This window comes from Pholis gunnellus, assembly GCF_910591455.1.
Source record: "Pholis gunnellus genome assembly, chromosome: 20".
NCBI lineage: Eukaryota > Metazoa > Chordata > Actinopteri > Perciformes > Pholidae > Pholis > Pholis gunnellus.
This window is the reverse complement of record NC_136547.1, coordinates 10,535,717-10,563,090: the sequence shown is the minus strand read 5'-3', so window position 1 is coordinate 10,563,090 and position 27,374 is coordinate 10,535,717. Positions and strand designations below refer to the sequence as shown.

The 27,374-nt window shown below is 43.5% G+C and overlaps 1 protein-coding gene across 1 annotated transcript in view; it reads right to left on the bottom strand.

The window, feature by feature from the left end:
• Positions 1-150: 150 nt before the first annotated feature.
• Positions 151-27,374, bottom strand: part of lmbr1 (limb development membrane protein 1) — a 30,046-nt gene continuing 2,822 nt past the window's right edge. Inside the window, exons 2-17 of the mRNA XM_079181226.1 lie at positions 27,182-27,254; positions 25,890-25,929; positions 24,873-25,012; positions 23,771-23,874; positions 17,136-17,262; positions 16,685-16,753; positions 16,475-16,539; positions 16,141-16,213; positions 12,769-12,858; positions 11,666-11,742; positions 11,186-11,263; positions 7,045-7,118; positions 6,684-6,774; positions 6,006-6,072; positions 3,339-3,500; positions 151-2,783 (exon numbers count right to left, since the gene is read on the bottom strand). Of these exons, the coding sequence (XP_079037352.1) occupies positions 2,698-2,783; positions 3,339-3,500; positions 6,006-6,072; positions 6,684-6,774; positions 7,045-7,118; positions 11,186-11,263; positions 11,666-11,742; positions 12,769-12,858; positions 16,141-16,213; positions 16,475-16,539; positions 16,685-16,753; positions 17,136-17,262; positions 23,771-23,874; positions 24,873-25,012; positions 25,890-25,929; positions 27,182-27,254 (1,416 nt within the window). The 3' untranslated portion in view covers positions 151-2,697. The remainder of the gene's footprint in view (positions 2,784-3,338; positions 3,501-6,005; positions 6,073-6,683; positions 6,775-7,044; positions 7,119-11,185; positions 11,264-11,665; positions 11,743-12,768; positions 12,859-16,140; positions 16,214-16,474; positions 16,540-16,684; positions 16,754-17,135; positions 17,263-23,770; positions 23,875-24,872; positions 25,013-25,889; positions 25,930-27,181; positions 27,255-27,374) is intronic.

Genomic DNA, 27,374 nt, shown 5'->3' with positions numbered 1-27,374 from the left:
GTATCAATCCACTCATCTGACACTGAATAAATGTATTTCCCAAAATGCCAAACTACTCTGTCAACTCATCTGTCAGTATTAATGTGTCACAATGAGGAATGAAGAGATGCTCACAAAGCATTTTTCTACATTTATTTGCAAACACACAAACATCAAAAATAACTAAACATACATTTAGCAAACTGAGAAATTGTAAAAAAATACATTCACAAAACATGTACCAAAAATGACATGCAGCGACCAACAGACAGACAGAAAAGAAAAGCTGCTTCACTTACAGGCCAACTCTCAACTTTTGAAACCCCACACACACACACACAAACAGAGATGTACTGTAAAGGCAACCAAAAAAGCTTGCTTGAATAGAAAATGTCTGTTCTTTTTGCAACGTTTTATTAGGGGAGTGACACTTCACTGCGAAGTCCCGCAGAGCCAAGTGTTACCAAAGTCTGCAGCTGAGTGGACGTATGCACAGCCATGAGGGAACTGGGAAAACTCCAACTCAAGCCATATAGTCACTGTAGTTCATCCAGATCAAGTCATACATTTACTTTTAACTTTCACTAATTCATCCAACATTTAAAGTGATATTTGGCTAATTTATAGTATCATCCCTTTGGTCCATGTTGATTATTCACAGTATCCAATGAAATGGAACACAACATACTAGAACATCTACCAAATGTTTGTGCCAGTTAAGAATTAGAAACAATTCTTGCTTTGGGTTTGGGATGGTAAGAGCTGTATCGGTCACCATTTACAAAACATTCTCGCTTCAATTTGCTTATTTGAGAAGAGGACTTCACCTTGAGTTTCATAATTGAGTTTCAACATTTTTTTCTTTAAATCCAGTCTTTGTAATAAAGCAACAACCAATAGTAGACAAATGTAAAACATTCCCTGTCCTGAGAAACAAAAAGCTTCAAATGCATATTCAATGTCTTTAATTCCTTTTTCTTTTGTCATCGTGTCACTTTAGTCACCATGAAAACACATGACATCTACAACGCCGTAGAGATAACATCATTGGATCACTCAACCCTATTCTAGCAACTGCTTAACTTTTATGGGTGATGAATGAGTCTCAAAATGAAGCTTCTCACTAGATAAGAGCTACTGTGAAAACATTCATGGCCAAAAGCAATGTGTACATTATATCCAGCTGGCTTGAGACTCCGAACTCGGTGGCGCACAGGGGCTCACAGTGGAACTGTCTCGAGACAAACTATGTACTTGTACACATACGTACGTGTACATTAACAAACATCACGGAACAAGAAACAACCTTAACATGAAGCCTGCGAGATGCTTGTCGTATAAGGCATTTAAGGTGGTTCTGGAGACAAAGAACGTCAGAGTTCAGAAAAGTATGCAGCAATACAACTACGTGTAAATTGGGCCTGAGTCACCAAGTCTTTCTACCGGCTGCAAAGTTGCACATTTTTTCCCTCATGCGTTCTGTATGTGAAGACTGTTACAGGTTTGCATTAGATTTAGGTGTTTATAAAAAAAAAATATGTACAACTAAATACAGATTGCTTCGTGAGTCAGGAGCCTAATATTTGCATCCAAATAATGCAAAAGAGGTATGAAACGCAATATAATATGTACATGTAAATACAACATTTACAAAAATGACAAGCTATTTGACAGATTTTTCTGTGCCCTGTGAATTTAAATTAGGTGTTTTTAGGGGGGGGGGGGGTGAGCAAAAATGTGATTTTCTTTTTTCATGTGCATAATAAAATTCTCTGAAATTCAACCACAGGCTCAGCTCCGAATGCACTGAAGCATTCTGCTCTTTGGAACCGACGTGGATGCAACTCCCGTATAGTAGCTGGAGTCTAATCTAGAGCACCTAAAAAAAGTTCTTGCCCTACTTCATACGAACGAACGACATCATCAATAAAGTTAAAGCGCACTTCAGTTCTGCCAAAATAAAGAGACGAATGAGGCCCGTCGGTAGTGACGGTGCCAATGCATATAATGTGAGTTGTATTGATGCCGTGCAGTTTTAATGTGTTGGATGTGATGAGTGAATAAGTGACTTCTTTCATGCTTCACAAAGCACATTTTGATATTTTCACGTTTTGAGCTAAAACAAATTAAAAAAAAAAGGATAAATCGACACCTTATGCCTGCATCAGTTCACATAAGACCAATGATTAGAGACACCAATTACCACGTACATACTGACATACAAAAATGACTAATTGGATTGCGGGGGTCTATTTCCTAAACTGAGTTCAGAGGAGGAACCCGTTGCCCTTTAGTTAGATGTAAGACATTGTTTGACCTGCTTCACCGTCTTGCTTTTGTCTAGTGCAGTGGCGAGGAGGTCGTAGAAGGAAAACAGAAAACGGGGAGCAGTGCTGGGGAGGTGGAACGCCCTGAAGCAATAGACGGGTGGTTTAAAGTCACAGTCGCGGTTGAGGTCACTGCAGTGATGCCAGTCTATTTCACTCCTCGGTCTCATCCCTGGCTCTGTCCCGGCTTCCATCCGAGACGCAGAGGATGGAATGTCACGAAGCTAAATTGCTCTCAGCCTCTATTTGCAGCATCCGTCAGACACTGCCTGGGTTTATTAAGTTCCTTCCAATCCCTTTTACCTTTCAGTAGTCAGGCAGTACCGTCGAAATCTCCCTTTGGCTGTGCTAAGGTGTGTGTGTGTGTGTGTGTGTTGATCTATCGTCCCTTTCACAGAGTTTTCTGATGCCCGTTGGCCGAGAGCTTTCCAGATTCAGGGTCTGTGGGGCTGTTTGACAGTTGCAATTTATCCAGACCTGGGCAGGGGGAGATAAGGGAGAGAAATCTCATTATAAAGCCTCAGACTTTCACTTACAGAGGTATTGATGTGCTTTTTTTTCCCCCCTCAGTGCCTCTGTCTGACATTTTCTAACCCTATCCCACCCCGTGTATCAAACATCCAGGGCCTGTCACCACAAGCCTTTGAGACTAGCCCCATCCTCTGTCATATGTCAGTCCCGCAGCACATTGGATCTAGCTGCAATTTCCTCCATTTTGTCACTCAAGGTTGTGCTGTCTAGAAAGAAAAAAAAAAGACACATTCTCCCTCCAAAGCCGCAGAGAAGGTTGGTGCTGCCAGTGTTTCAGACGTAACCTTCACTGGTACAAAACTGGGATGAAATGGAGTACTCAGAGTGTTTTACAAAATAGATTGCTTTATATTCTGCAGAACATCCAGCATATCAAAGGCAGACATTGCAGGACAATGACATATTATGTGGTGCAGTCTGGCTTCATTTTGTTATAGTATATTTAAAAAGGCGCTGGTTAGAAACCCTCAGGACACATGAAAAATAAATAGATGAATTTACCCAAGGCCTTTAGAAGCTCTTCCCGTACTGCTGAGGTGAATTTTCTCACGAGACAGAGTGTTGTCACGACCGCAAACAGCAGGTTGTACGAAAGAACAATGTAAAAGTTTCCCAGCCAATTAAATCTCCCGAAGTCTCCCAGGAGATCGAACCTGGTGATACCTGTGTAGGACAGAGAGACAAGTCAAAAAAACTGCAGGTCGACACTCATTTGGTTTTCTGTGATAGCCCCAACCAAGACATTGCATTTTTTCATCACTTGACTCTGGCTGACAGTATTGAAAGGACTGTGAAAGGATGGGTGACTAAGTATAGCAGCAAAGGTGCTACGCAGGTACGCGTCATCTCTCTCCCGGGACCTTCAGACGGAGACAAAGGAGCGGTTTCTCCTGCATGCTCGTCTTACTGTAGCTCCACACTACTACACCAATGTCAAACCATCCGTCACAGCTGATCGCATGCTGCATGGAAAGCCATCAACACCCTATTGTTTTGCTGCTTATCCGTTTTGGCCTGCCAATCCACAAGGCGAGGCCAGCTGTGCCGTCCAATAATAAAGTAGTGTACATAATTAAGCTTCCAATAACCTGATGTGTACATGCATGTTAAATCCATGCACCACAGCCATTTTCTATTTCAGTATGCAGGAATTAGATTCAAGCTGTAGCCCACTGGAGAGGCCGGAGTCTTTATACATTCTACTTCTCATGTAACATCTTCACAGCCTCTGTCGTCAATTAGATTGGGCAATCGATTCGGTGTCTAGAGAGATGTATTTACAGCCGCAGTAAGCAGTTTGCAAGCATCAAGGACCTTTAACAAAATTGCCTGTGAAGAGACGACGGAGAGAGACGACGGAGACCCGAGTCGATGCAGCTTGCTACTGTGGTCTGGCTACATCCCGTTCTAATGCCAGAGGTTTTCATCTTGGTTTGGTGATTTGAGAACATTGTATTGGGGTTAAAAAGATGCTTGGCACCTGAAATGCCAGGGGTACAGTAGCGTAGTGAGAGACATTAGCATGCAGCTAGTTATGCATCCAGGAAGCACGGGAGAGAATCATCAGGATTGTGATTGTCATTGTGTGTGAGCAACACTCAATATGTGATGCTACTGGCAGATTTTTCGACTCAAAGACGCATTTGATTCCGTCTTTGCTGACCATCAAATACACTGGTTAGAGGATTCTTAAAATATTGACACAGGTAGGGGTCACTCGAAGTGATGAGCCTACAGAGAATTATCACCCAAAATCTGCAGCTCCCCTCTTCTATAGTTCAGATCTTTGCTGAGCTGTCCGGCCCACTTTACAGTTTCAGTTCACTCTCACCACTCTGATAGTATCGTTTTAGCGAAAAAGCACACATTGACATAGAGTGCTGCAGGAATGAGTCCTAAAACCAGAAAACGAGTTACTATTTTTACAATTTACTCGTCTCAAAGTCGATGGCTTCTTTGAATGGGTTTTTGGTCAGATGCCTGAAATAAGGTCTGTGGTTAACACAAGTTTAAGAGATTTAACGTTTTGTTCTACGGCATAAAGTTCATCAGTAATACCCCACCGGTGGCTAAGTGAGACGACTAAACGTCATCACGCTGACTGGGCCGCCTTTACAGCCTCGTTATTTATCGTCACAATGCTTTTTTTCCTGCAATAATCCAAAATCCAGTGAAAAAAATCCCATTGCCGCTTTGTCGAGGGAACCCGTACGATGCTAATTTACGCCAGCAGTCTATTACAAAATATCTATTATATCCACTTTGAATAAAAATGTCCCCCATTCTGCAAACCTGCACTAGAGATCAGAGGAGTTTGTTAAACAACCAATATGGTGCAAACACTTTTTGTGTTGTGGTACAGTTCCCCGTTCTCTTATACAGTGCATATTTCCCACACTGACCTGCACAAAAACAGCTCATCGAGACACAAAACCCTTTTTTTTGTCTCTTAACATTTCACTTCGTCAAACTCAACTCTCAAAGTCTTTTTTTTTTTCTTAAGCTGGGAGGCCTTTTCTCTTCAACCCTGTCTCATGCATTTATTCCTTTTAATCTATTCAGCGTCACAAAGCAGAACCTGTTGATATTTTGTAAAGCTCCCAATGAGTCACTGTATGCTCGCTCCGTCCCGGTTTCCCACTCTGTTGGTCTCTCTCACACACACACACACACACACACACACTCAAATACACACACACACACACACACACACACACACACACACACACACACACACACACACACACACACACACACACACACACACACACACAGAGAGTAGTGCTATTTGAACAGCTGTGCTCTGCACTCTGCATGTTTATTAGTGCCATTGTGATGGTGCTACCCCTGTCATTTTTACCCCTTCACCCTGCACTCTTTTCGAATGTCACTATGGGAAACTATAGGAGAATTCAACTTGCTAACCTTAACGGTCTGCTGTTTGTGGCACTATCTGAAACCAGTGGTGGGGGGAGGGGCATTTACTCTTTCTGGTTGTTATGACATCTCCGACAATTCAGTTCAACCTACATTTTAGGTTTGATATTTTGGGAAATAGCGGAATTAGATGAGATCGATTTCACTCTTAGGTCTTTCCACTTGAGTATGAATACAGCCAGCAGCTGGTTAGCTTAGCTTAGTATAAAGACTTAAAACAGAGGTACTCACCGAGAGTTCTGGACATCACCGGCAGGGCTGAACTCAGGACCAAAATGGAGACGCAGCAACCAATGATCTACAACATCAATACACAATCAAACTTCAGATGGTTCCAGCATGTGACGTACAGTTATGAGACGTGTGAGGAGAAAGCAGCCATTGCAGCAACAGTTTCAGCTATGACGTGCCCACACACATGCACACATGCACACATCACTTGGTGTTAAATTGGTTCCACATATTGTACAATTAGAACCTCTGAAGTTGCTCATTACCAGGTTTTCTCTGTTGTCCTTTCAAGCCCTTTCACTGGAGCGTCATGGCTAGTTAACAAGCCTCACCACTCCCAAACTCATTACCAAGTGAATAGGTGCCAAACAGAGCCTGCCCCCCCCCCCCCCCCCCCCCCCCCCAAAACCCCCCAACTCTCCCTGTGATGTACAAGAAAGGGGCTTGCACTTTGCCAGTGTTTGCGCAACCCACAAACAAATATTGGACAGATCAACTAAAGCCATTGAGGGGGCCCTGAGGAAAACGTTAGTGAGCAGTAGGAGAGTGAGAGAGAAGGGAAATAGATGAAACACAGGGGGGTCCCCAAACACATCAGCACCTTAGGAGCGATCTCGGCACCCTTGCCCCCACTTCACCCCGCACCCCCCGCCCCCCACCCCCTCATCCCGTCTTTACCGTTGTCATGGTTGTGTCATCGTTCCTGGGAGTGAGTCCCTCAAAGACTCGCAGGCTGTAGAAGCCAACGACAGAGGACACCATCAAGTAGCTGTTGAGCAAATCAATCAAGGACCAAAAACACTTCTCCGCTGGTAGCAAAGCCGCTCCATTGAGTCGCCCTTTTAAGTATTCCTAATCTGCACCTTTTCAGCGACGATAAAAGGTGACGAAACAGCACAACATGTCTTCCGGAAGGTGTCCGGCTGAACTATGTCCTGGGTAAACAAAGCTGGCTTGACAATGTTGCTCTTGGCCATGGAGCATGCTACTTTGGCCACAAACAATGGGGTGGGGGTGGGGGGGGTTACTTAAAGGATACAACATGAGGATGATCTCCAGCACCGCCTGAGCCAAGCCAAACGTGGACAGAGAGGTGTTCCCAATGCCTCGGTCCTGGAAGATGAAGACACAGACAGAAGACGGGGTTACTCAGTGCCCTCGAACAGCGATGTCAAATAAACACATCACAAATAAAAACAGAAAATGGGGAAACGAAGGCACTGCAGGCCGTTGCACAAACACACACACACGCACACACACACGCAATTACAGAAATCCTGCAAAGTAAGTGAGCGGTGCATGAAGAATTTCCCCACTTGAGAAGGACAGAATCAAATTGGCTAAGTAATGAATGGAACAAGATGAAAGAGGCTCTTTTCAAATCACTGTCGATCATACAATATGTGAACAGGTGTTCAAACAAAAAACGGCACATTGCTTACGGTAAGAAGAGTGTACAGGCTGAAAGCAAGCCAAAAACATAAAAACAACAAAACAAATACTTTGGCAAACACTAGGCCCCCCCCTCCCTTCAACACCTAAAGGCCTTTTGAAACTGGAGCAGGAAAAAGGCCCATCTACATATGCTGCACATACCAAGCATCTGTGTAGTCAAATGATAAATATTTGCTTTTGTTGAACTTGGCACCGGGGTTAATCCTCCAGGGGATCAGTGTGTTGTATGGGACACCTACAGTACTATGCATCATGTCGACTAGTGAGAATTGACCATAGACTCACTTTCAAACAACAACAAAAATCACAGATCTAAGTTAAAAAAAGTTCCTAAAACTGTATGCTGCATTTTTAGCTCTTGTAGATAATCATTTAGATATGAAGTATGTATGATTACAACTGTGCAGTATATTCCCAAACGCTTAATAGTCCAAAATACTACTATGCTGTCCTCCATCCTGTCTCTGTGTACATAGCTGGATATATTCAATATGCAGTTTATTTGTATAGCAATGCAATTCAAATACAGCACCTTTCTATACCAACGCATGTATACATTATTCACTATTCTTGCGATACCAATACATATTACAGTTGCATCGTAGATGTTGAGAGTATGGTGCTAGATTGAGTTTATTTTTTATGTTTTTGTTGTATTTAATTTCTTTTTTAACCCACCTTGATTGTCCTTATCTTGATTTGTTTTGTAAAAGAGCCTGAAGAGAAAAGGAAAGCCTGGCAGGTTGTTTCATGCCTTTTTATGCAACTGTCATCCCTTAGCTTACTGCAGAGCCATGGTGCAGTGCTCTCTCTCTCTCTCTCTCTCTCTCTCTCTCTCTCTCTCTCTCTCTCTCTTACACAGGGAATTAGCAGACAGCATCTGATGTAATTTATTAATGGAGGGAGGGCATGCATTAAGATTGTGTGTGCACTCGCAATATGCTTGTATGCCCGCGCTTAGGACGGCTAGCGTTCACGGTACGCCTCCTTTCAACTCTTACTTCTTTTCATTCCAGTAGCAGGAAGGGCGATAGAGTGTGTGTGTGTGTGTGTGTGTGTGTGTGTGAGAAAGAGAGGGAAGGCTTGGCGGAGGGGTGGGGGGGGTCTGGTAGATTCGTCCGTGCAGCCTGCCACGGCTCTTTCAGCTGACACATTGCATTTGTAGCTAGTAAGATTAACACCTCGCAAAACCTGCGTAATGGCGAGGTCGTGTGTGTGTGTGTGTGTGTGAAAACATGCCTTGCGTCCAGACCATTTGACCTCAGGTGGGTCCCTGCAGTAGTGGCAGCATTTTTCTAAAAATGTTATTTATTTAAAGATAGAGGAGAAGTATTATAATATCTGTTTGTTATTTTAGTTTACTGCCTTTCACAGTCTTATCCTCTTGCACACCAGATAATCCCCCCGACTATAGTCCAACGAGTAGGAGAAAGACGCAATACATAAAGAGTAAATATAATAGATAGAGCTGCCATTTACTTCAGGTACAGAGTTCGGACATGTAAGTCTGAACCACGCTACAGCAAATATGTGTTCTAAACTGAGGTCTCCATGTGATCAACACCTTTACTTTTGTTTTTCAGTTGGAGGCTACGGCTTAGACCAAGAGACTGACATTATTTGACCCCACCACTTGTGAGTATTTGTACCTCCAGTCTGTTGAGAGAATAACCTGCTAAATAGACATGAAGGGATGACGTGGTTCAAATTCACACTGTATTTATCCTTCTTACCTGTAATCAATTATACTATAAATTAAATACTACAATATCTCACATATTCAAGCCCATTCTCCAATTTTTTAAACCCCTAAAGTGGACCATACTATTTCACAACCTTGACGTTAGTCTCACTCCTAACATTAAAGTCTACGCTTACGTGCGTCGCACGCGCTAATGAAGACGCTGTAGGTGAATGTACGTAGCTAGCCACCGAGCTAGTCTCATTCCATTGACTTTCTCACCTTCAGAGAGAATTAGATTGTGTCAACAACAGATTCTACAATGTGGAACGTTGATTTATTTATCTATTCGGCCTTTTTTCAAACTGAGCAGACAGCTGACAAGTTCGGATTATTGGGCGGCCTATACCTTTACTGTTAGTCATTCACAGGCCTAGATGCTGCATGGTAGTAACACTTCTGCCGACCTCTTTGGCATGTCGACAGTGTCTTTGGTTCTCGTACAGCATTGTGTGGGTCTGTGTTTGAGAGGAAATGATGGTCTGTTGTTGTGTGTGTGGGTTTGACTTGCAGGCAGTTGGTTATGCATGTTTGTGTGTGTTCAGAGAAGCACAACTTTAGTGAGGTGAAAGTTCCAGATAATTGTCCATTTTACGAAATATAGAGTCAAGTGTCGTGGCTACCAAAGAGGCGAGCCCGCAATAACTCTTTTATTGGTCCCTGTTAGTGCTTGTTCACAGCTCCAGTTCCTCTCCTCCCCCGTGTTGTTTCTACAGCATCTCTGCTCCTCATCTCCATCCACCTGTTTCTCCTCCCTGCTCGTTCTCTCTTCCTAGCTCCTCATCGTCCCTCTCCACCTCCATCCTCGGCTCCGTAAAGCCAATTGGGGCACTGCTCAGTATGCTGAGGACTATGGCGGGATGCTTAGCAGGAAGGGAAGACAAACATTGACAGGGCACTTCCATTGTGCTCTCCCCCCCCAAAACAATCAGCGCATCGGGGGCCTCATTTGACTTTCCCACAGTCTCTTTACTCTGACAGTTCCTCCTTCCGACCTCGAAGCAGCCGCTCTCTCTACTTCTTTATGTCCCTGTCTCTCCTCTGTCCTTATCTCCTTCTAGACAGTGTGCGGGTAACTACGAGGCAGAGAGCTGGAGGGCAGGGTTAACGGGGTGGATAGATGGATATCATATCAGTATCGATTGTTTTGGAGGACGAGGCCTCCCCCCCACCACCACCACCACCACCCCCACCCCTCGTAGTGCTGTGAGCTCATCAGAGGTGTGGCATCCATCCAGCTCAACAAACGCATAAACCATTTAGTGGGGCCACACTGTCAGGGAGGACAGCTTCAAGCTGCATGACAAGTGTAATTTGGGGGATTTTCTGTGATGCGTCATGCCAAAGAAAACATCTCTGTTCAATAAAATAATTGGAATGTCGAGGGCAGCTCTGTCAGTTGCCCGCGAGACGCAAAATTAAATGAGGGAGAAATAGGATACATTATGTTGCCCCCTCTCAGACAAGAATGCAACCACAGACGCACACACATACAAGCACATGCACGCACGCCCTCTCTGTCACTGCAGATGAGACGAGATAAGGGGAGCTTAAAACACATCGCATGTTAGGCGGAGATGAAAATCTCTCGGAGCCGGTCCACACTCGGCTACGCTGCCGCACAGTAAGAGCCCTTCACCTGGCCCTGTCTGCCTTTTTGCAGGAGGGAGGAGAAGCAGCCTTTTTCACCCAACTGTGGACTGGAGACACGTAGCGGGCTCGTTGAATCTGCACGCTTGCTGTGAAATGACTTTCAATGAGCTTCCAAAACAAAACCAGAAGCACAAGGTTCAAGCCTGATTAACATCTGGTCGGGCCTTTTTCTTCCAACAAGCATCTGAGCATATCCGGAATTTGATTTATGTCCCCGCCGGGAGCATGGCAGGTCTGATAGGCTTCTGCAGTTTACATTCTGGGCGTGTGTGTGTGTGTGTGTGTGTGGGGAGTAAAAAAACACACTTAGGTTAGGTTACAGTAGGCTTACCGTGGATCCCTTGGGCATGGCAGTCTCATCCACTAGCAGGTAGAGGATATTAAATGCCACCATAAGAACTGAGATTGTCTGCAGACAAGAGAGGAAGATAAAGATTTGTTTACACGTGGTGGAATTATAAAAGTATCCGGCATCATGATATAATTGAATTGCGGTGGCCGTGCTGATCTGTAAGTATGGTAATGCATAATAACCACCTTGTGATTGTAAAAATGCGGCAACATTAAGCTACTCCAAACCGGAACAAACGTGGGGATGTTTGATGCCATGAAGAAGGCATAACGAGTATTCACACACTATAATCTCTGGGAAATGGTGGCAATTCAGCATCGTCTTAAACAGCTATTAAACAAAAGTAGTTTCCACACCCAGACTCTGTTAAGAGGATAGGATTTGAGGTACAGGGTGTTAGGCTGTATACGCCATGAGTAAACAGTTTGGGCTTAATGATAGGTCAGTCACAGCACTCACCGTTCCTGCGAGCAGGATCAGCATCACTATGGGATACAGCAAGTTCTTCTCCCAGCCCGATGCTTTCTTTCTTCTCTCTTGAGTGGAAGTGAGAGCCAAAATGTGAGGTCATTAGTCTATATATGTCTAAGCAACTCTTTAATTGCAAGATTCAGAGATACAAAACCACTTTCCACTGCTGGTTAATTAATATGTTCATCAAAGACGAGTAATGAAACCTCGAGCCCTCTGGCTGGATTTACAGGGTTTGTACGGCTTCGGTTTGGTAAAACATATCGTGAGTGTGTGTAGCAAACACAATCTCACCTCTCATCGCAACCACCCCCCCCCAGCTAATATACAACTCATAACCTTAAAAAATTATGCTCTTCCTCTTTAATTAGTGGAAACAATCATAAATCCTGGATAAAAAGAAACGCAACCAAATTAATTCTGTGATTTATATTTTGGTCAGAATGTGTGCGCGCGGAGGGCAACTACTGCGGCTCGGTCTTCTCAGCCGGATGAAACATTTCAAGTTTATATCTTCCATCTTCCTCTTATTTCAACAGCTCATCAGTCATGTTTGTAGACACTGCTGACAGCTTGTAGACCCCATGCACTATATCTTCTATTATGGACATCCACAGTACCCAACAATGTGTATCCGACTGCTCTCTAGTCCTTGCCATATTGACTTTCTTTCTCTATTTCCAACATTGTTAGTCCTCCTTATTCTCAAAGTGCACCCACCCTGCCTGCCCGAGAAGTTTGCCAAGTGCACTTTATATGCACCATCCTTCTAAATTAATGACATCACTAAAAGGCTTGCTACAATATAAAGTTTGCATCTTGTCCAATATCCTAAGTGCCTTTGTGCTCTCCTCCCCCCCCCCCCACACCCTGCTCCCCAAAAGACTCAGGCCTCATTTATAATATCCTAAAATGGATGGAAAATTATCAAGCAGTTCTGGTCCATGTCCAAATTAAGAAATGAAGGCAGACGGGGAGAAAGCGGCTGCCTGTCAGCAATATGTAAAAAGCTTACTTCTTGGCATATATTTCCATGGCAATTCAAGGTCTTCAGAGAAAATACATCAGACCTGCACAATACAAATACTTACCCAATTTATTCCTCTGATTTCTAATATTGTCCAGTTCTTTGTTGAGCTGCTGAGTCGAGCTTCCTCGGAAATAAGTGTGCGAGGACGATCCTGCGAAACAGAAAACCATCGGAATTAACTTAGAATTTGTCACATGTTCAGATGTCGTTGCGATCATTTTTAATATGTAGCCAATTTACTGAACGGATTAAACATTAAGTTTAGAAAATGTAAAAGAATTATGAAAAAAAGTTCTGAGTCTTGTTTTTGTCTGTCCGACAGTCCGAAACAAAGTTATTCACTTTAGAATGATACAAAAACTACTCAAGAAACTATTCATTCAGTTGGAAACCAGTATTTTCAGGCATTTCTCACACACCAAATACATCACCTTACATCATGTTAACTTCACGATGTCTTTGTCTTATGTCTTATGGTATTTGACTTATATTTTATTAAGAAATCCCATCAAAACAAGTATTCCTGCCCTGAACACAACAATGTGATCTCAAACAAGTCATAATAACTTCTTGTGTCAGGAGCTGTCTAGCACATGCCACAACTGGTTTAGTGGGCTGGAGAAGACAGCAAGGGATTCTCCAGGAAAACCACAAGGCCGGCTCATTTAAGGCTAATTTATCTATTTTACTCTGTTTTCCTTCCAACTTCTGCGCACTAGCGTAGAGGCCCCTAGGAGCCAAAGTGGAAGAGTATCCATTTGCATCCCCCGAGGTGATTGGCAGATCAAGACCAATTAGTTCAGTGTTACACCATTACTAGCGTGCAATAAAAATACCATCTTTCATCTTTGTTACAAGAGTGAAGGACCAATCACTTTGATCAAACCTTTTTCTTCCCTCTGTTATTACGACACGCCCTGTCTGGATGGGTCTAAGTAGGCAGAAGACGAGGAGAGAGACTGAACCGTTGTCTGTGCCCTCGCAGATACCTGTCCCAGGATCTAAGCAGGGGAAAGTTTGAACCCTCCGAGCGAATGCAGTCACAACACAACAGGAAATGTCACGGGCAGTTCAACAGCTTTTCTTTTTTTTTCCTTCTCCCCTCCAGAGACGAACTGAACACTCTGCCTCGGGGTGGTGAACTAATCTATCACATTCGTACACAACATATCCAAACAGGGCCTTACCCGTCACTCAGGAATGGCAAATTGATCAAAATGAACAGTAGCTTCTTGATAGCTATGACAAAAAAAAAAACAGCAGATCGAACTGAAGACAAAGAACAATATCATCACTTGAATTTTCAACTGCGGTAACTTCAATGACATCATTCTAAACTGGAGTTAAATATATCCTTCTCCTTCTGCTGGCAGCATCAAGTAAGAGACTGAGTTACAGCGAGGCAGAGATGCTGAGCGAGGCTTCTGGCAGCCAGGAAGGCCCGGAGTAATTCAACGTATCCTCTCCAACCTTCAGCACAGTCGAAAAGTTACGTCATCCACACATATGCTAAACACCACGCTGAGACCACAGAGGCACCGGCAAGGTCATTGTGCCGCATAGCATCTGGACCGTTCGTCTGCTATCAGCAGATCAGGGTCTTGAGAGGGCAGCGTGGACAAGTGTGTATGTCACAGTGCCTGTACTGCAGTATATTTGTCAACTCTGGTTACCAGACAATATCTAATATTTAATTAGATAGGATTTATAGGCGTTAGGTGGAAGCTACATTAATCTCAAGGATACTTTTAGATTCATATTCAGGAGACGAGGCCAGGTGTTCACACTGTTCCGTGATTCAAACTCAACAACACCTGTGTGTTTTCTTTTTCCAAGCATTTTTGCTTGAACCATAACTTTAAAAAAAATAACCTATTTTGTCCGGGATATCTATAACTTAAGCCTGAAGACATTTAAAAGCGGTAAAGAAGGGCTGCCTTGTAAAGAGTTGTGTAAGTAAATTGTAAAACCTGGTTTCTCGAAAGCTTATCTGATAGTTCTAGGTGCATGCCTCTAAACATTATGCATATTGGGTTCATCATACCCGTGACAAAAAAAACAGACGCACATGTCCAATCAGCCAACTTAAGCCATAAAACCTCTCAACTGTAAGACTCACAGTATCAACAATGTCATTACAAATGGGCAATTACATACAGAGCGAGGACAACAAAAGGCCCAGACGTGTAAATAAACACCGACGCATCGACTGATGTGGCTCAACAGTCCACATCTGCAAACACAAACTGGGTCAGGGGATCCGTTAGAGGAGCTGGATGCAGAGCGGACACAGGTGAAGCAAGACGACACCGCCGCTCGCCTCACGAGTGTGTCCTGTGAACTGTGCCTGAACTGTAGTCGCTCTCAGCAGATCAAAGGGACACCAGTCCAGCCTTCAGTTCCACCCATGTGTGAGCGTGAGCGCTGAGCATGTGCATCTACATACAGCTTAAAAACATTCTTCTTTGCCTCTAACTCCCACCTTTTTAAAAAACAGGGAAAAGTGTATCGCAGCTTGTGCCTCGGTGCACACAAAAAGATGTCGACCACAGTTATTTTTTTTTTTTTTGCCTCACAGAGACTTGTTAAGTTCAAACAGTCTTGGAGGTGATAAGGAACAGATTACAATTATTATTCAGTTAGTTCAAAGCAGTGCAGCGTGGAATGAGCTCGGAGGAACCATACGCATTGGTGGCAGTCTATGGAGTTTGCCGGTGTGGCATTCGAAAACATGCGTTATCAGGGAGGGATCTCCTTTACCTCCATGGTTTGAAAGGACGCTCATCCTCTTCATTTACTCGCATCTGTACACTTGGTTGCATGCTTGAGTTCATATTAAAGTAGGTTTTGGAACTTGGCCCAAATACTTCCTGCTTTTTGAGATTGTTCAACGTCAAACGAGGAATTTGGGAACACAGAGAGGCTGGACATGAAAAGGAAATGCAGGCTAAAAAGAAATAATCTTCACCATCCTTCAACTCTTTAAACTATCCTTTTGTGCTCGAGAACAGCACAAGGCTCCTCGTCACTGAACAGTCTCTTTAATGTCCACAGGAGCCGGCCAAACGTTCTTGTAAAAGATTTCATTTCCATCCCATTACCCCGGCCACCATTATAGGCCTAAATGAGGCAATCATTTCACCAGTGTCTTAAATGGATCCTTAAAAACTTCCTAAACATAAAATATGGTGGCTGCTTTGCCCTTTAGCAGAAAGTTATGAGACTAAGACAGCGGTGGGAAAAGGCCGCAGTAGTGTGTGTGCTGATTTTTTTTGCCAGTGTCTGTTCATGTCTGTCTTTGTGTGTGTGTGTGTGTGTGTGGCTGAATTTTCAATGCTAATTGATTCCAGTGTGGCGCGCTCCATCACACCCAATAGGGCAGTGAACCCCTCCCCTCCCCTATAATGTGCCAACACGTCTCCCACAGACATACCGTTTAATCTCCTCTGAAGGGCTTCCTCCTGCAAATGGATGCAGTAAATCTGCTCATCCAGGTCCTCCAGGATCTGAAGGGAGGGAGCAGAGGAGGTAGAGATGAAATGGGTTATAATTAGGCCCAAAGTGGGACCGGAGAGATGGCAGATGGGAGGATGAGTTGGTGATGTATTTGTAGTCCTCTGCAGCGCATGTAAATGGTGGACTGAAACAGACAGTGGCTTCAAGTCTGAGCGTTCAAGTTCAACTCTGTGGTCTTTCAGCAATAAAAATGCTAGTTGTAAATTTGTACTGATAAAACCCTTTACAGAACAAACAGAATGATTCCTTACTGTTGGCTTCACTAGTAACTGGCCCATGATGGTGAACATCCTGGACAACCCCACAGGAGTGCACACTACACAAGAGACAGAAAAACAGCGGGATCAGCGTGCTTGTTCAACCACAATAAGGTGAAAAAATGAAGCAATATTAAATTGATGGTAGCTCAACATAACAACAATTATATTTCAGTGTGTATAAGAAGAAATGAAGTGGCTTACTGAGTAAAAGCAGTCCTCCCAACAGAGATATACAGGAGTAGAGGTATGGGAGGTAAAATTCCCAAAGATCTACAGAAAAAATACATTTAATAAAAATATAGGAAAGAATAGTTCAACATTTAAGGAAATGCACAAGATATAGTTCCATCTTACGACTACATTTGTATTTATGAAGGGATTAAACAAGGTATGTGTACATTTGTGTGCTTTAAAAAGGCAAATATTTTTACTTTGGAGAAAGCCAAACTAATCAATTCCAGTATTTATGCTAAGCTAAGCTAACCAACGGTTCAAGCTTCATAGTTAATGCACAGACATGAGAGAGGTATCTATCTCATCTAACGGTCTGCCAGAAGCGAAAAAGCCAAATTACCAAATTGTTGAACTATTCGTTACAAATACTACAAAACACTTCCAAGCAACAATGACACAGAATCCTTTCACAACGTACCGTAGAGTGATTCCATACTGGCTGAATCATTGTCAATGAGCGCTGACGCCACCCACACGATGCCCAGGATGAGCAAAGCCAGCAGGAAGAGCATCACAAAGGTCTCTAGAATACGCGCCTTAATGCCCTGACAGAAAGAACACAGAAATGTAATTGTAAATGGCCAATACGATTCGAATCAGTATCACAAGAAACACCACGATTTTATATCAACATACATCTAAAAACACACTGAGCTGGGAGGCGGTATTGCCTACATTTCTTTCTTTTTTTTTTTAAAACACAAAACAAGATTCATTTTACGAGACATCTCCCTCCTCCCACGCTCATATAAAACACCACCAGTTCCATTAACAGCACACAAACATGACATAAACGCTCCCACGGACTCCTGTGTAAAACAGCTCTTTTATACACACATATTGCGGTCTATAAAGTGGGTCTAACAGGGGCTGGTGGTGGCGGAGGTGAAATTAAAAAGAGTAAGGGTGGGGTGGGGGGTGGGGGGGGTGCTGCTGTAAGGAGCATGAAGCCTGGCTGGGTCAGCTACTGTCTGCGATCAAGAGCAGGCCTCCCATCTGGGGCCGATTAGGAGCTCCCTTAGCACCACGGCCGTGTCCCGGGCCGCGCAGACGAGAGGGTTTTGGGGTAATTTGGGTTTTCCGGGTCACAGACTGCTGAGTGGTTAATAAAGTCCTCCTCTACCTGTTCACACAGCTTCCATTTCCCCCCCTGCTGGAGAGCCGAGCTGTCTGTGCCTGTAAGATAGATGGGCGTTCTCATACATGTGTCAGGTAGGCTACCAGGCACGGGATAACAAGGGCTCTCTGCTTCTGGAGCGCTGCTTAAATTGGGCACATATGAGCAATTTGTTACCAGCTAACATAATGGCTGTGCGGTTGCTGTTCAGTATTTGCCAACAGGTACATGAAGGGGGTCTCTCTTTGAAAGTCTCCCCCGTTAATCAAGTCGCTTTATAGAGTGGAAATGGTTTCAATTCTGCAGATTAAATTAGACAAGGCTTAGTTTTTGGGTTTTTTACAACACAGTTCATGATTGTTAACCGAACCACCTGTCCTTTAGCATTTACATTACGATTCAGGTCACCGTTTAATAGCCTTATTATCTCCCATGCAACCTCTAATTCAGTCCCTTTCAACTCACTCTTGAAATCTTATCTCTTTTACAAGCACCGTTCTAAAAGAAAAACGCCAGCATTAATGGGTCCCGGACATATTTGGTACATTTATTGTCTAGACATTATCACCGAGCCATCCCGTCCATACTTTGGACAGTGATGTAGGGAATTAAGCTTATTCTCAGACTCCCATACATCGTCAGTGGTGAAAATGCCCCGTAGCATTCTTTAGCTATTACCGAGCAATCACTCGCCTCGCGCCTCCTCTTGCGTGGTATTCTGGAAAAGCCTCAGTGAGTGAGTGTAGAATTTTCTAGCACAACATAAGAGGAAAGTGGGCAGGGTCTGGAGTGCCCCAGTGTGGCCAAGGTGGACACTGCAGCCACTGACAGGTAATGGTAAGAGGGTGTAATTGGGCCTTATGGAGTCTGTAGTCAGCACGAAAAACAAATTCCATTATGAGTAAATATAAATCATTAATAGATACATCGCAGTGATAACTTACGGGAACGATATCCGCATATCTTCTGTTATGCTATACACCAACAATAAATCCCCCCCACTCAATGCAGATCAATACACTAAAAACATAAATACCACAACACACACATATATGACATTCTGCCGACTGCCTCGTGCTCCTTTGCAGACACTCGGGCGCTCCTCAGTTCGCTGCAATCAAGACTCTCGCAGCTCAGCTCAACTGGCCAACGAGCAGAACGCTCAACACCGTCCAGAGGAGGGAGGAAGGAAGAGATGGAGAGAGAGAGAGAGAGAGAACAACAGAGGGAGACTGATGGAGGAGAATCTCAATCCCTGGAGGTAAGAGAGGTGAGCGAGGAATGCTTTCAGGGACTTCAGCCACGTCCCACACGCGCCTCTCTTAAGGATGCATCAGGACAAGCAGAAGCCGCAGGCAGGACGTGCGTCCGCTCAAGCGCACCAGTCCACCTTAACAAGCCGCCCATGCCATGCTGAAGGTGTATTCCCTTCAGATAGGTCTCTCAATCATTTATAAGACTCAAATCATTACCCATTCAGATCATTTAGGGCAAAGGCAATGCTTGTCACCTCCCTTACTATCATCCCTGGCTCCTGCCTCGCTGGAGGAGCAGTCCACTGTGTCAGATGTGATGTGACAGTGAACTGTGAGCCCAGATTGGTATCATTGATCCATGCACATGCATGACACTGCACACTGAAAGTTCCTTACCTCTCCTTGCGAGGGAGAATATGAAGTCCTTTGTTCCCCATCAAATAGGAAAGCAAGGCGAATTTATGCTTTAAAAAACTATGGTATAAAAATAGAAATATGCAACTCAGCTATCATCACCGATCAAAGATGAAACTGTCAACTGGTGAGGGAAGAGAGGAAACAAAAAAAGAGACCTGTGCCTTGGCATCCAGAGCGCCCGCTGAAAGTTTCTATTCTTGCCATTCTAAATGTGTAACTACATCTAAATATAGCAGCTCTGAAATATTCAGCATCCCCTGATCCTCACACCGACATCGAGCGAGGGGCTGCTTAACTGCAGCTATGCTCCAACAGGAAAGGAGAGACTTCCAAGAAATGCGTGTAGTGGCCAGAGCTAAAAAAATATATAAATAACCGCTTCATATGCAGTACCAAACAAAACATGCATGACTTCACGTACGCACACACACAGACAGACGCACATGACCAGCAAGGTAAATAAACCAACTACACAAAGCCACAGAGGGCCTGGAACCAGTTCACCAGCTGTAACGCCCTGCTTGTGCTGCAGAAGAACTAAAAGCACAATCTGCCACCGTCTTCTTCTTCTGGAAGTTAAATGCCAGGTGTGCAATAGCGGACGAGCGTAAGAGATGATACTCGGGAAGATGCAGGGCTGTGTTGGATGTTATGAGGGAGGAGGAGGAGGGGGGGGGGGGGGGGGGGGGGGGGGGGGGGGGGGTGGAATGAGACAAAGAACGAGAGTTAGGTGGTGCAGGAGCTTCCGAGTTGCCGCCATCAATCCTTAGCAGGTCAGCAGGCGGTGGCAGAGATCATCCTGCAGACCATCCTTCTGCTCACTGTCAGGGGCGTGTGGAACAAGGGCCAAGAGTGTAATACGTGACGGAGGGGGCAGGGTCCTTTTTTTTTTTTTTTGCTCCCCGGCAAAAGGACTGCCCTCTCTGCTAAAGACATGCCAGATGCCCAGGGACCTTATTAGTGTATCCTTCAACCAGTCGGCCCACGGCGCAATGACCGTGTCAAAGACAGAAAGCAGAGGAGAGGGACACTCGCCTGTAAAGCTGCACAACGAACTTCTAAAGACTCTTAATAAAGCAGCAATGACACCAGAGCATGGAAAATGATCGGCATCACGTCGTATCGTTCAAACCAGCGGGGGGGGGGGGGATTTTTTTTTAAAAAAGAGAAAAGAAAGAAAACATTGCTGTGAATGTTCATGATTTTGGGGTATGTGAATTAAAGCTCCTGTTTCCTTTCTGCTTTCATGGCTGATTCACCAGATGAGTCAGAAAACAGAAGAAGTACATCCTACAGTGGTTACTGAAAGGTGTCCGAATACACGACTGTATCCTGGCTTTTTCTTCAGGTAAAAGGATAGGACCATAGCCGATCGACATAATACTACTATGAGTAGTAATTCAGTCTCTGTGTATGATGGACGATATCTCGCTTTAAAAATCAAGAAAAACGGCAAAAGAATCCGGAGCAGAATCAGTTGAGCTTCAGAAACATATCACTTCGAAAAACTGAGTCACGAGAGGAAAGGGGGGGGGAGGAGGAGAGGGGGGGAATCCTGACCAACTCGCTTGTTCTTTTTTTAAATTCCCAGCTCGAACTAATATGTTGCCGCGGTAACGAACATTGTAACAGGCAGCTTTAGGGAGACATTGTGACCTTAAAGGAAGGTATGTAAACACCACTTTATATTCTCCGACTGGCCCTGCCCGAGAGAAGGCCTGGGAAAAATGTCCGCATGTGCAGGAGATTTGAAATAAATATCCAGGCCCCCATTGTGGAGCGCCAACAAAGAGGAGTATCTTAGTAACACCACGCGGGTTTGCTCGGCGAGACGTTTTCTCCCCCCCCTCCCTTCCCTCTCTCTCTCTCCCTCTCCTCCTCTCCCTCCACAATAAACACACTTCTCATCATTGGCGGGTTGGGGCTTAGGATGAGATTGATGAGGAGTTTCTTTAACTACCAGATGAAACCTGTTGGCCCTTTGCTGGGTCAGTCAGGGGGTCAGACTCGTTCCAACTCGTTTCAGGATCAAACACATTTCAATACTTTGGGTAAAAAAAAAGAAAAAAAAAAAAAGACTATTCACTGCAAAGCATACTCTATAATGTTTCTGAAATAGATAAAATAAACCTAGAATATTAAAACCTAGTTGTAATTGCGCATATTTTCCTCATAGTGTTACAATAAGTGGCTCAGGCTGTGGCGCTGAATACATATGTTTTTTAAGCGAGGAGGTAATAAACATCTGAGCATTAGTGCTAAGAAAATAAGATGAGACCGCACTGGAAATAGACCAGCGAGTTGTCATCGTCAAAACTTTTTTGTTAATACCTTGATCTAATTGTTTTTGAGTAAATATAGCTTCAAGATATCACACTCGCCGTGTGTAATTACTGAGCCAACTTAAGTCTCTTGATATAAATAGAACAAAGGCTGGTGCTGATGTCTTCACAGTCTTTGTCAGAACACGCTGATTATCTCAATATGGATGACAGCGGTGGCTCTCATCATTACAATGCCATCTACTGGTGGTGCCGAGACAGAAATGCTTTATTAAGCCGCAAAACAATGCACAGTACCTCATTTAGAATACCACTACAAATACAGCACGCTATATAGGTTTCTAACGCATCATCAGAACCAATGAACATGAAGTACACAACGACCTTTTGTGGCCTCGGTGATGGAGCTCTTCGGCAAAGATTTGAGAACACAGCAGTAAAGCGGGAGACATTTTACAGCAGCAACTAAAGCCAGATCATAACATCCGGCATCAAGACCCGAAGTCGCTCGGATTCATCCACAATTTGGACAATTTTTGAAACTATTAATCTCTCAGATGACAGAGCCTCTAAAGAGTTGAACAGTAAAAAAAAAAAAAAAAGAAGAAACATCCACATTTCCATTTTTATTCTGGTGGCGTCTTTTAGTACATCGTCAAAAGTAAACAAAGCCACATGAAAAGACCGACTTACCATGTTGGTAGTGAAACTCATCATTCACTTCATTTCCGCAGTCAAAAGGACCTCGCAGTGCCATAACATTGGCCCAGGAGGTTAAAATACCACATAAAACCTTATGACAATGTGGTCTAATGCTGTTATTGGGGAAAAGGATAATATCGCATTATAAAAACTCAGATCTGAGTTTTAAATTCCGCTCGCTGTCGGCCGCATGATTGACTCTGCGGGCAGTTCAGTTTTTAGTTTTTGTGCAAGTGTCACCTGCACCCCTTCCATAACACACACACACACACACACAATATATACGTGGAAGTGCAGCTCAACATTGAACAGTGCTTCCTCTAAGCACATTTATGGAAGATCAGTAGCAAGAAACGAAATGAAAAAGAACAAAACGTGAAAGAGGCCCTCATCCTGCTTCCTACACATCAGGTCCTGCCGTCCACTGAAGAAATCCAACCGAAACCAAATTAGTGGGCCGAGGAAGAAAAGAGCTGGCGATACACTACAGTACAGGCTAATTTTTATGTGCCTTTGCCAGGAGGGACATAAACCAGAGAGGTTTCAAACTGTGACACAGGATAGAGGTGTATTAAAAGTAAAGGTTCTATTGTGCCGTCATGTTGCAGCCACTTTATGGACTTTTGGAACACGAGCCCCCAGCCTTTTTTTTTTGTGTGTGGCGGGTGGGGGGGGGGGTGGGGGTAATCAATTAAACGAGGAAGTTCGCTGTGCCTTACAACTCGATTATTAGCCTGTCCTTTTGAAGTTTTATTTTGGGGGGGCTGGGGAGGGGGGGGTGACAAGGAATCAGGCTTTAAATCAGCCGGGCCGATGCAGCAGTGTTGAAGCGTTTGCAGCCGACGGCCTCGTTGGGAGGGTTTGTCAGGATGTGGCGCTGGGCGAAGTCCAGCTTCTCATGGTTAATGAACTTTCTGCGGTGGCAGTTACAGTCAGTGGCGTAGAGTCAGGGAGAGGGCACGGACAAGGCACCTGCTGCTGCTCTTTGGCTGTTAAGAGAGAGCCCGTTGCATGCAGCAGAGCAGAGAAATAAACCAACAGGGGTCCACATTTTCCTAATCAAAGTTTCAGATTTTTCTTTCGAGGCATAGTTTTTTAAATCTTCGCAGATTGTCTTGTTTTCAATGAATCACTTCAGCTACAGTGTCACAAAAACCTTGATAATTATTTCTCAGGATTTTTTAAAGCTAGTTCCAGACTGATGATCTTGCACACAAAGACAATAAACTAAAATCAAAACGATACAGAGAAATTCTGCAGCAAACTTAAGGCAATGTACCTTTTTAGATCCCGCGAATCCCTCAGACTCCAGGAAGAAATAGGCAAAGGGCATCAGGACAAAGAGGCAGAGGTTGGAGAACAGCGACACCAGGTTCCACAGACCTGCAGAAACCCAACACATGACAGTGTACACATACAGGTCATTCAAAAATGAGGTACGTATAACTGTTTCAGGCTCGGTGAGGTTACATTAACAGGGTTTTCCCATATTTTTGAGAGCTTTCCCTTGAATATCAGTAGTTGTGAGGAGAGGTGCCAACACAGGTTTTATCTGGTAAGCCTCTTTGTGTCTAAGTCATGGACTCTACTGCCCCCTGGTGGCTGTTGCAGCACCCAACAGCTGTATAGACGGGTTAACGTGGACTCTGTGGGGTGACTGGGACATAAAGATGTCAATTGATCGGATATGTGGGGACATGGCATCACTTTTAAATCTCACATGGTTGGAAACTGGCTTACTCCATCAATCATATTTCGTAAACACAATTACTAAACTTTCAACTATCAAAGTTTAAAAGTGTGTCAGCATTTATAGAAAAGTCAATACTTCTCAGTATGTCCATCATTTACTGTAATCAGAGCTTGCACTCTGGTATTAAAATTAAGACACCATATAATTCAGTTTTTAAAACTGAGACAAAACAAATGAGACGGGACGCTTTCAACCAACGTCACAGTTAAGCAAATTCAAATGTTGTCTATTAATATATTCTTTTACTCCAGTTTGTGTTTTACGTAGTGAAGCTTGACGCTGCAACAATGCCTCTTCTTTTTTGTGTTTTATCAAGTAATGTTATAACACAAACAAACTGGATTAAAAGAAATGATGACCAACTTGAGTGTTGTACTTGCTAAAGACAAAAAAATAGTTTACCAAGGATTTAAAAGTGTATATTATCATTTTGTAATCACATTAAGTTTCCCCACAATTTGCACATCATGCTAATCAACACTTCCATTGATTCTGACAATAATGTAAAAACAATCATCATGATTCAAATCAATGTAATTCCAAATATGTTCGAAGATAGAATATTATAGGAGCAAGAACGGGAGAGAAAACTAGTTAGTCTAATTAAACTAGTATGAGATCTACTGACCGTGGATGAGGGAGCCATTGAGCCACTGAATGTAATAGTTTTTGGGGAACGAGAGGAGGATCTCGTTACTAATGATCGAGAAAGGCAGCAGGAAGACGGCACCACCCGACACTGCCAGGGTGAAGGTGCACAAGTACAATCTGTGAATGGAATCAAACAGACAGAAACACACACACACACACACAAGTGTTAGGACTAGTCACCATAAAAAAACACATGTAGACTCACAACATGGTAATAACATCTTTATAGATTACAGAAGCTATGTTTCTAGAGGTTCAGAGGCTGCAGGTCTCAGGGGAGTGACCATCTGCTCAGTGGTCCTCAGTTGGGCAGCTCACAGTCCCCACATCACCAAAAGAGCTCATTAACTGAAATGCTTTCCATCGTTTAGCTGGACCCTTAGGTGCCACTTTGCTTCGCTGGAACCAAACATGCAGGATGTTTGCGGCTACAACAGGCACCCTCGGGTGTGACGTCTGCTGCTACTCTAAACCGAGCGATATGAGATACGCGGCACCACAGTTCTGGCCAATGACATCAACTGCACTGAGGTTTTGAGGTAGTGAATTAATGCAATGCTTTTTCAATTTCTGTTAATGGTTATTTTCATTATTGATTATTTCTAGATTAGTCAACTAATTGTTTTGGTTGTTAGGTTTAATCACAAGATATTCACCTCGCTGGGATATAAAGTACAGAAGCGCTTCACTGTCGTTGCTAGAAAACATGACGTAAATGATGACTTCATTATGAAAGCAGGTGCAGATTTAGCTTATGTTAATCTGGTAATCAATTCATTGTTTCAGCTCAAATTAGCAACATTGAATTCAAATATTTCTTTACTCAAATAGCTGACTAACGTTCTTAACATACATTTGCTTTCTTGTGTTCATCTTGATATAAAGAAGAAGATATGATTTACAATTCCTAAAATAAATATCTAGTTAAAAGCTAGTTGCCACCTTTTCTATGTTACATTGTTCTAAAAAGAAGATGTAACTCAGATCTACTCACGATATTCTATTGACAACGGCATCTTCATCCTCGTGGTCGTCTATAAAGGAAACCAAAACGCTTCAGTCACAACAGGTTTGAGCTGTATCAGCTGCACATTTCATACATCACATCCTACGTCAAACAGCACGGAGAAGAACACAGCATGCATCTGTTGAAGCAGAGTTAAACATCGGATATTTTCACTTCCCTATCGGCCGATACCAACATGCTTTATTGTAGTGTTCGTTCAAAACAGCCCAAGTATTTGAGACATGCCTAACTTAAGGGACCTTTAATGTTATTTCTCTCCATGCATCTCTGATTGTTTCCAAAACAATATAAACCACATCACTAGACAGTTATGTGGAGGTGCTCCTATTCCTTGAAAACATTTTTTACTAAAACTTTTGAGAAATGTTTACATTTCATAGCAGAAACAGCTAACAGTTTAGTTATCAACTGCACCCTTGGTAGACATAGGGTGCTAAAAAAAGAGAATGATCTCATAATCATCTCAATATGTGCGACAGTAGATGAGAAAGTAGTGCCTGTAATGCCACTTTATATTTTACAAAAGGATGAGGCTCCAAACCGCTGGTGTCAGGAGAAGAGCAGCCTAGATTCCTACTGTACACGACTCCAGAAGGGATTTCTGGTGCAAAGTGGTCTACTTTCCAAATGAGACAAGGGAAGCCTCGGTGACCTGGACATATTAAATGTCTCCTGGGAAAACGGGATACAGGTCATAATGTTTTCATCGCTGTTTTCTCCTTCACAACTAGGTCTCATGTTGTATTTCCATTCATTCCTCCCTGCTGTAGCTCAAACGTGTCACAGATGTTACAGAGGAACAAAACACATCCTTCCGTTAGAGGTCCCTTGGGTCGTTATTGTTTGGATATCAAACCGCTTTTGTCACTATCCTGCTGCGTCACACTTGTTATTACGGGACAACAGTCTTCATCTTGCCACAGCCCTTAAAGCTCTTCTGTGCGGATACAGTTCACACTGATAAAGAGCTGTCCTGTGGTAGATTACTCTACACGCATGGGTGTGGTGTCTCATGCAAACACCTAAATCCTACATGGAAATGACTTCCTTTCAGTCAAAACACACACACACACACACACACGCACACACACAATGAAGGACTCTGTCTGTGAGCAGTTACAGCACAACCCAGACTGTGAACATGGGTCCTCCACGGACGCATTTCTGCCGCGTAAGTGTTACAGTTTGATGCTTTGAGACTGTGAAATCCGACAGATTTCTGTTCCCACGGAGTGAGAGCTCATATTTGACACACTTACCGCTCTTCCTCTTGTATCGAGTTATGATGAAGTAGGACACAATGTAGAGGACTGCAAACAGGAGGAAGCAAATCTGAAAAGACAACATAAGAATCTTGGTTTAAGGATTTACTTGGTCTGTCGATGAGTCGGCACTCAGTCATTAGCAAGCAGTTATTGACAGTTCACCCGGCAGATTTCAAACGCAAGTTCT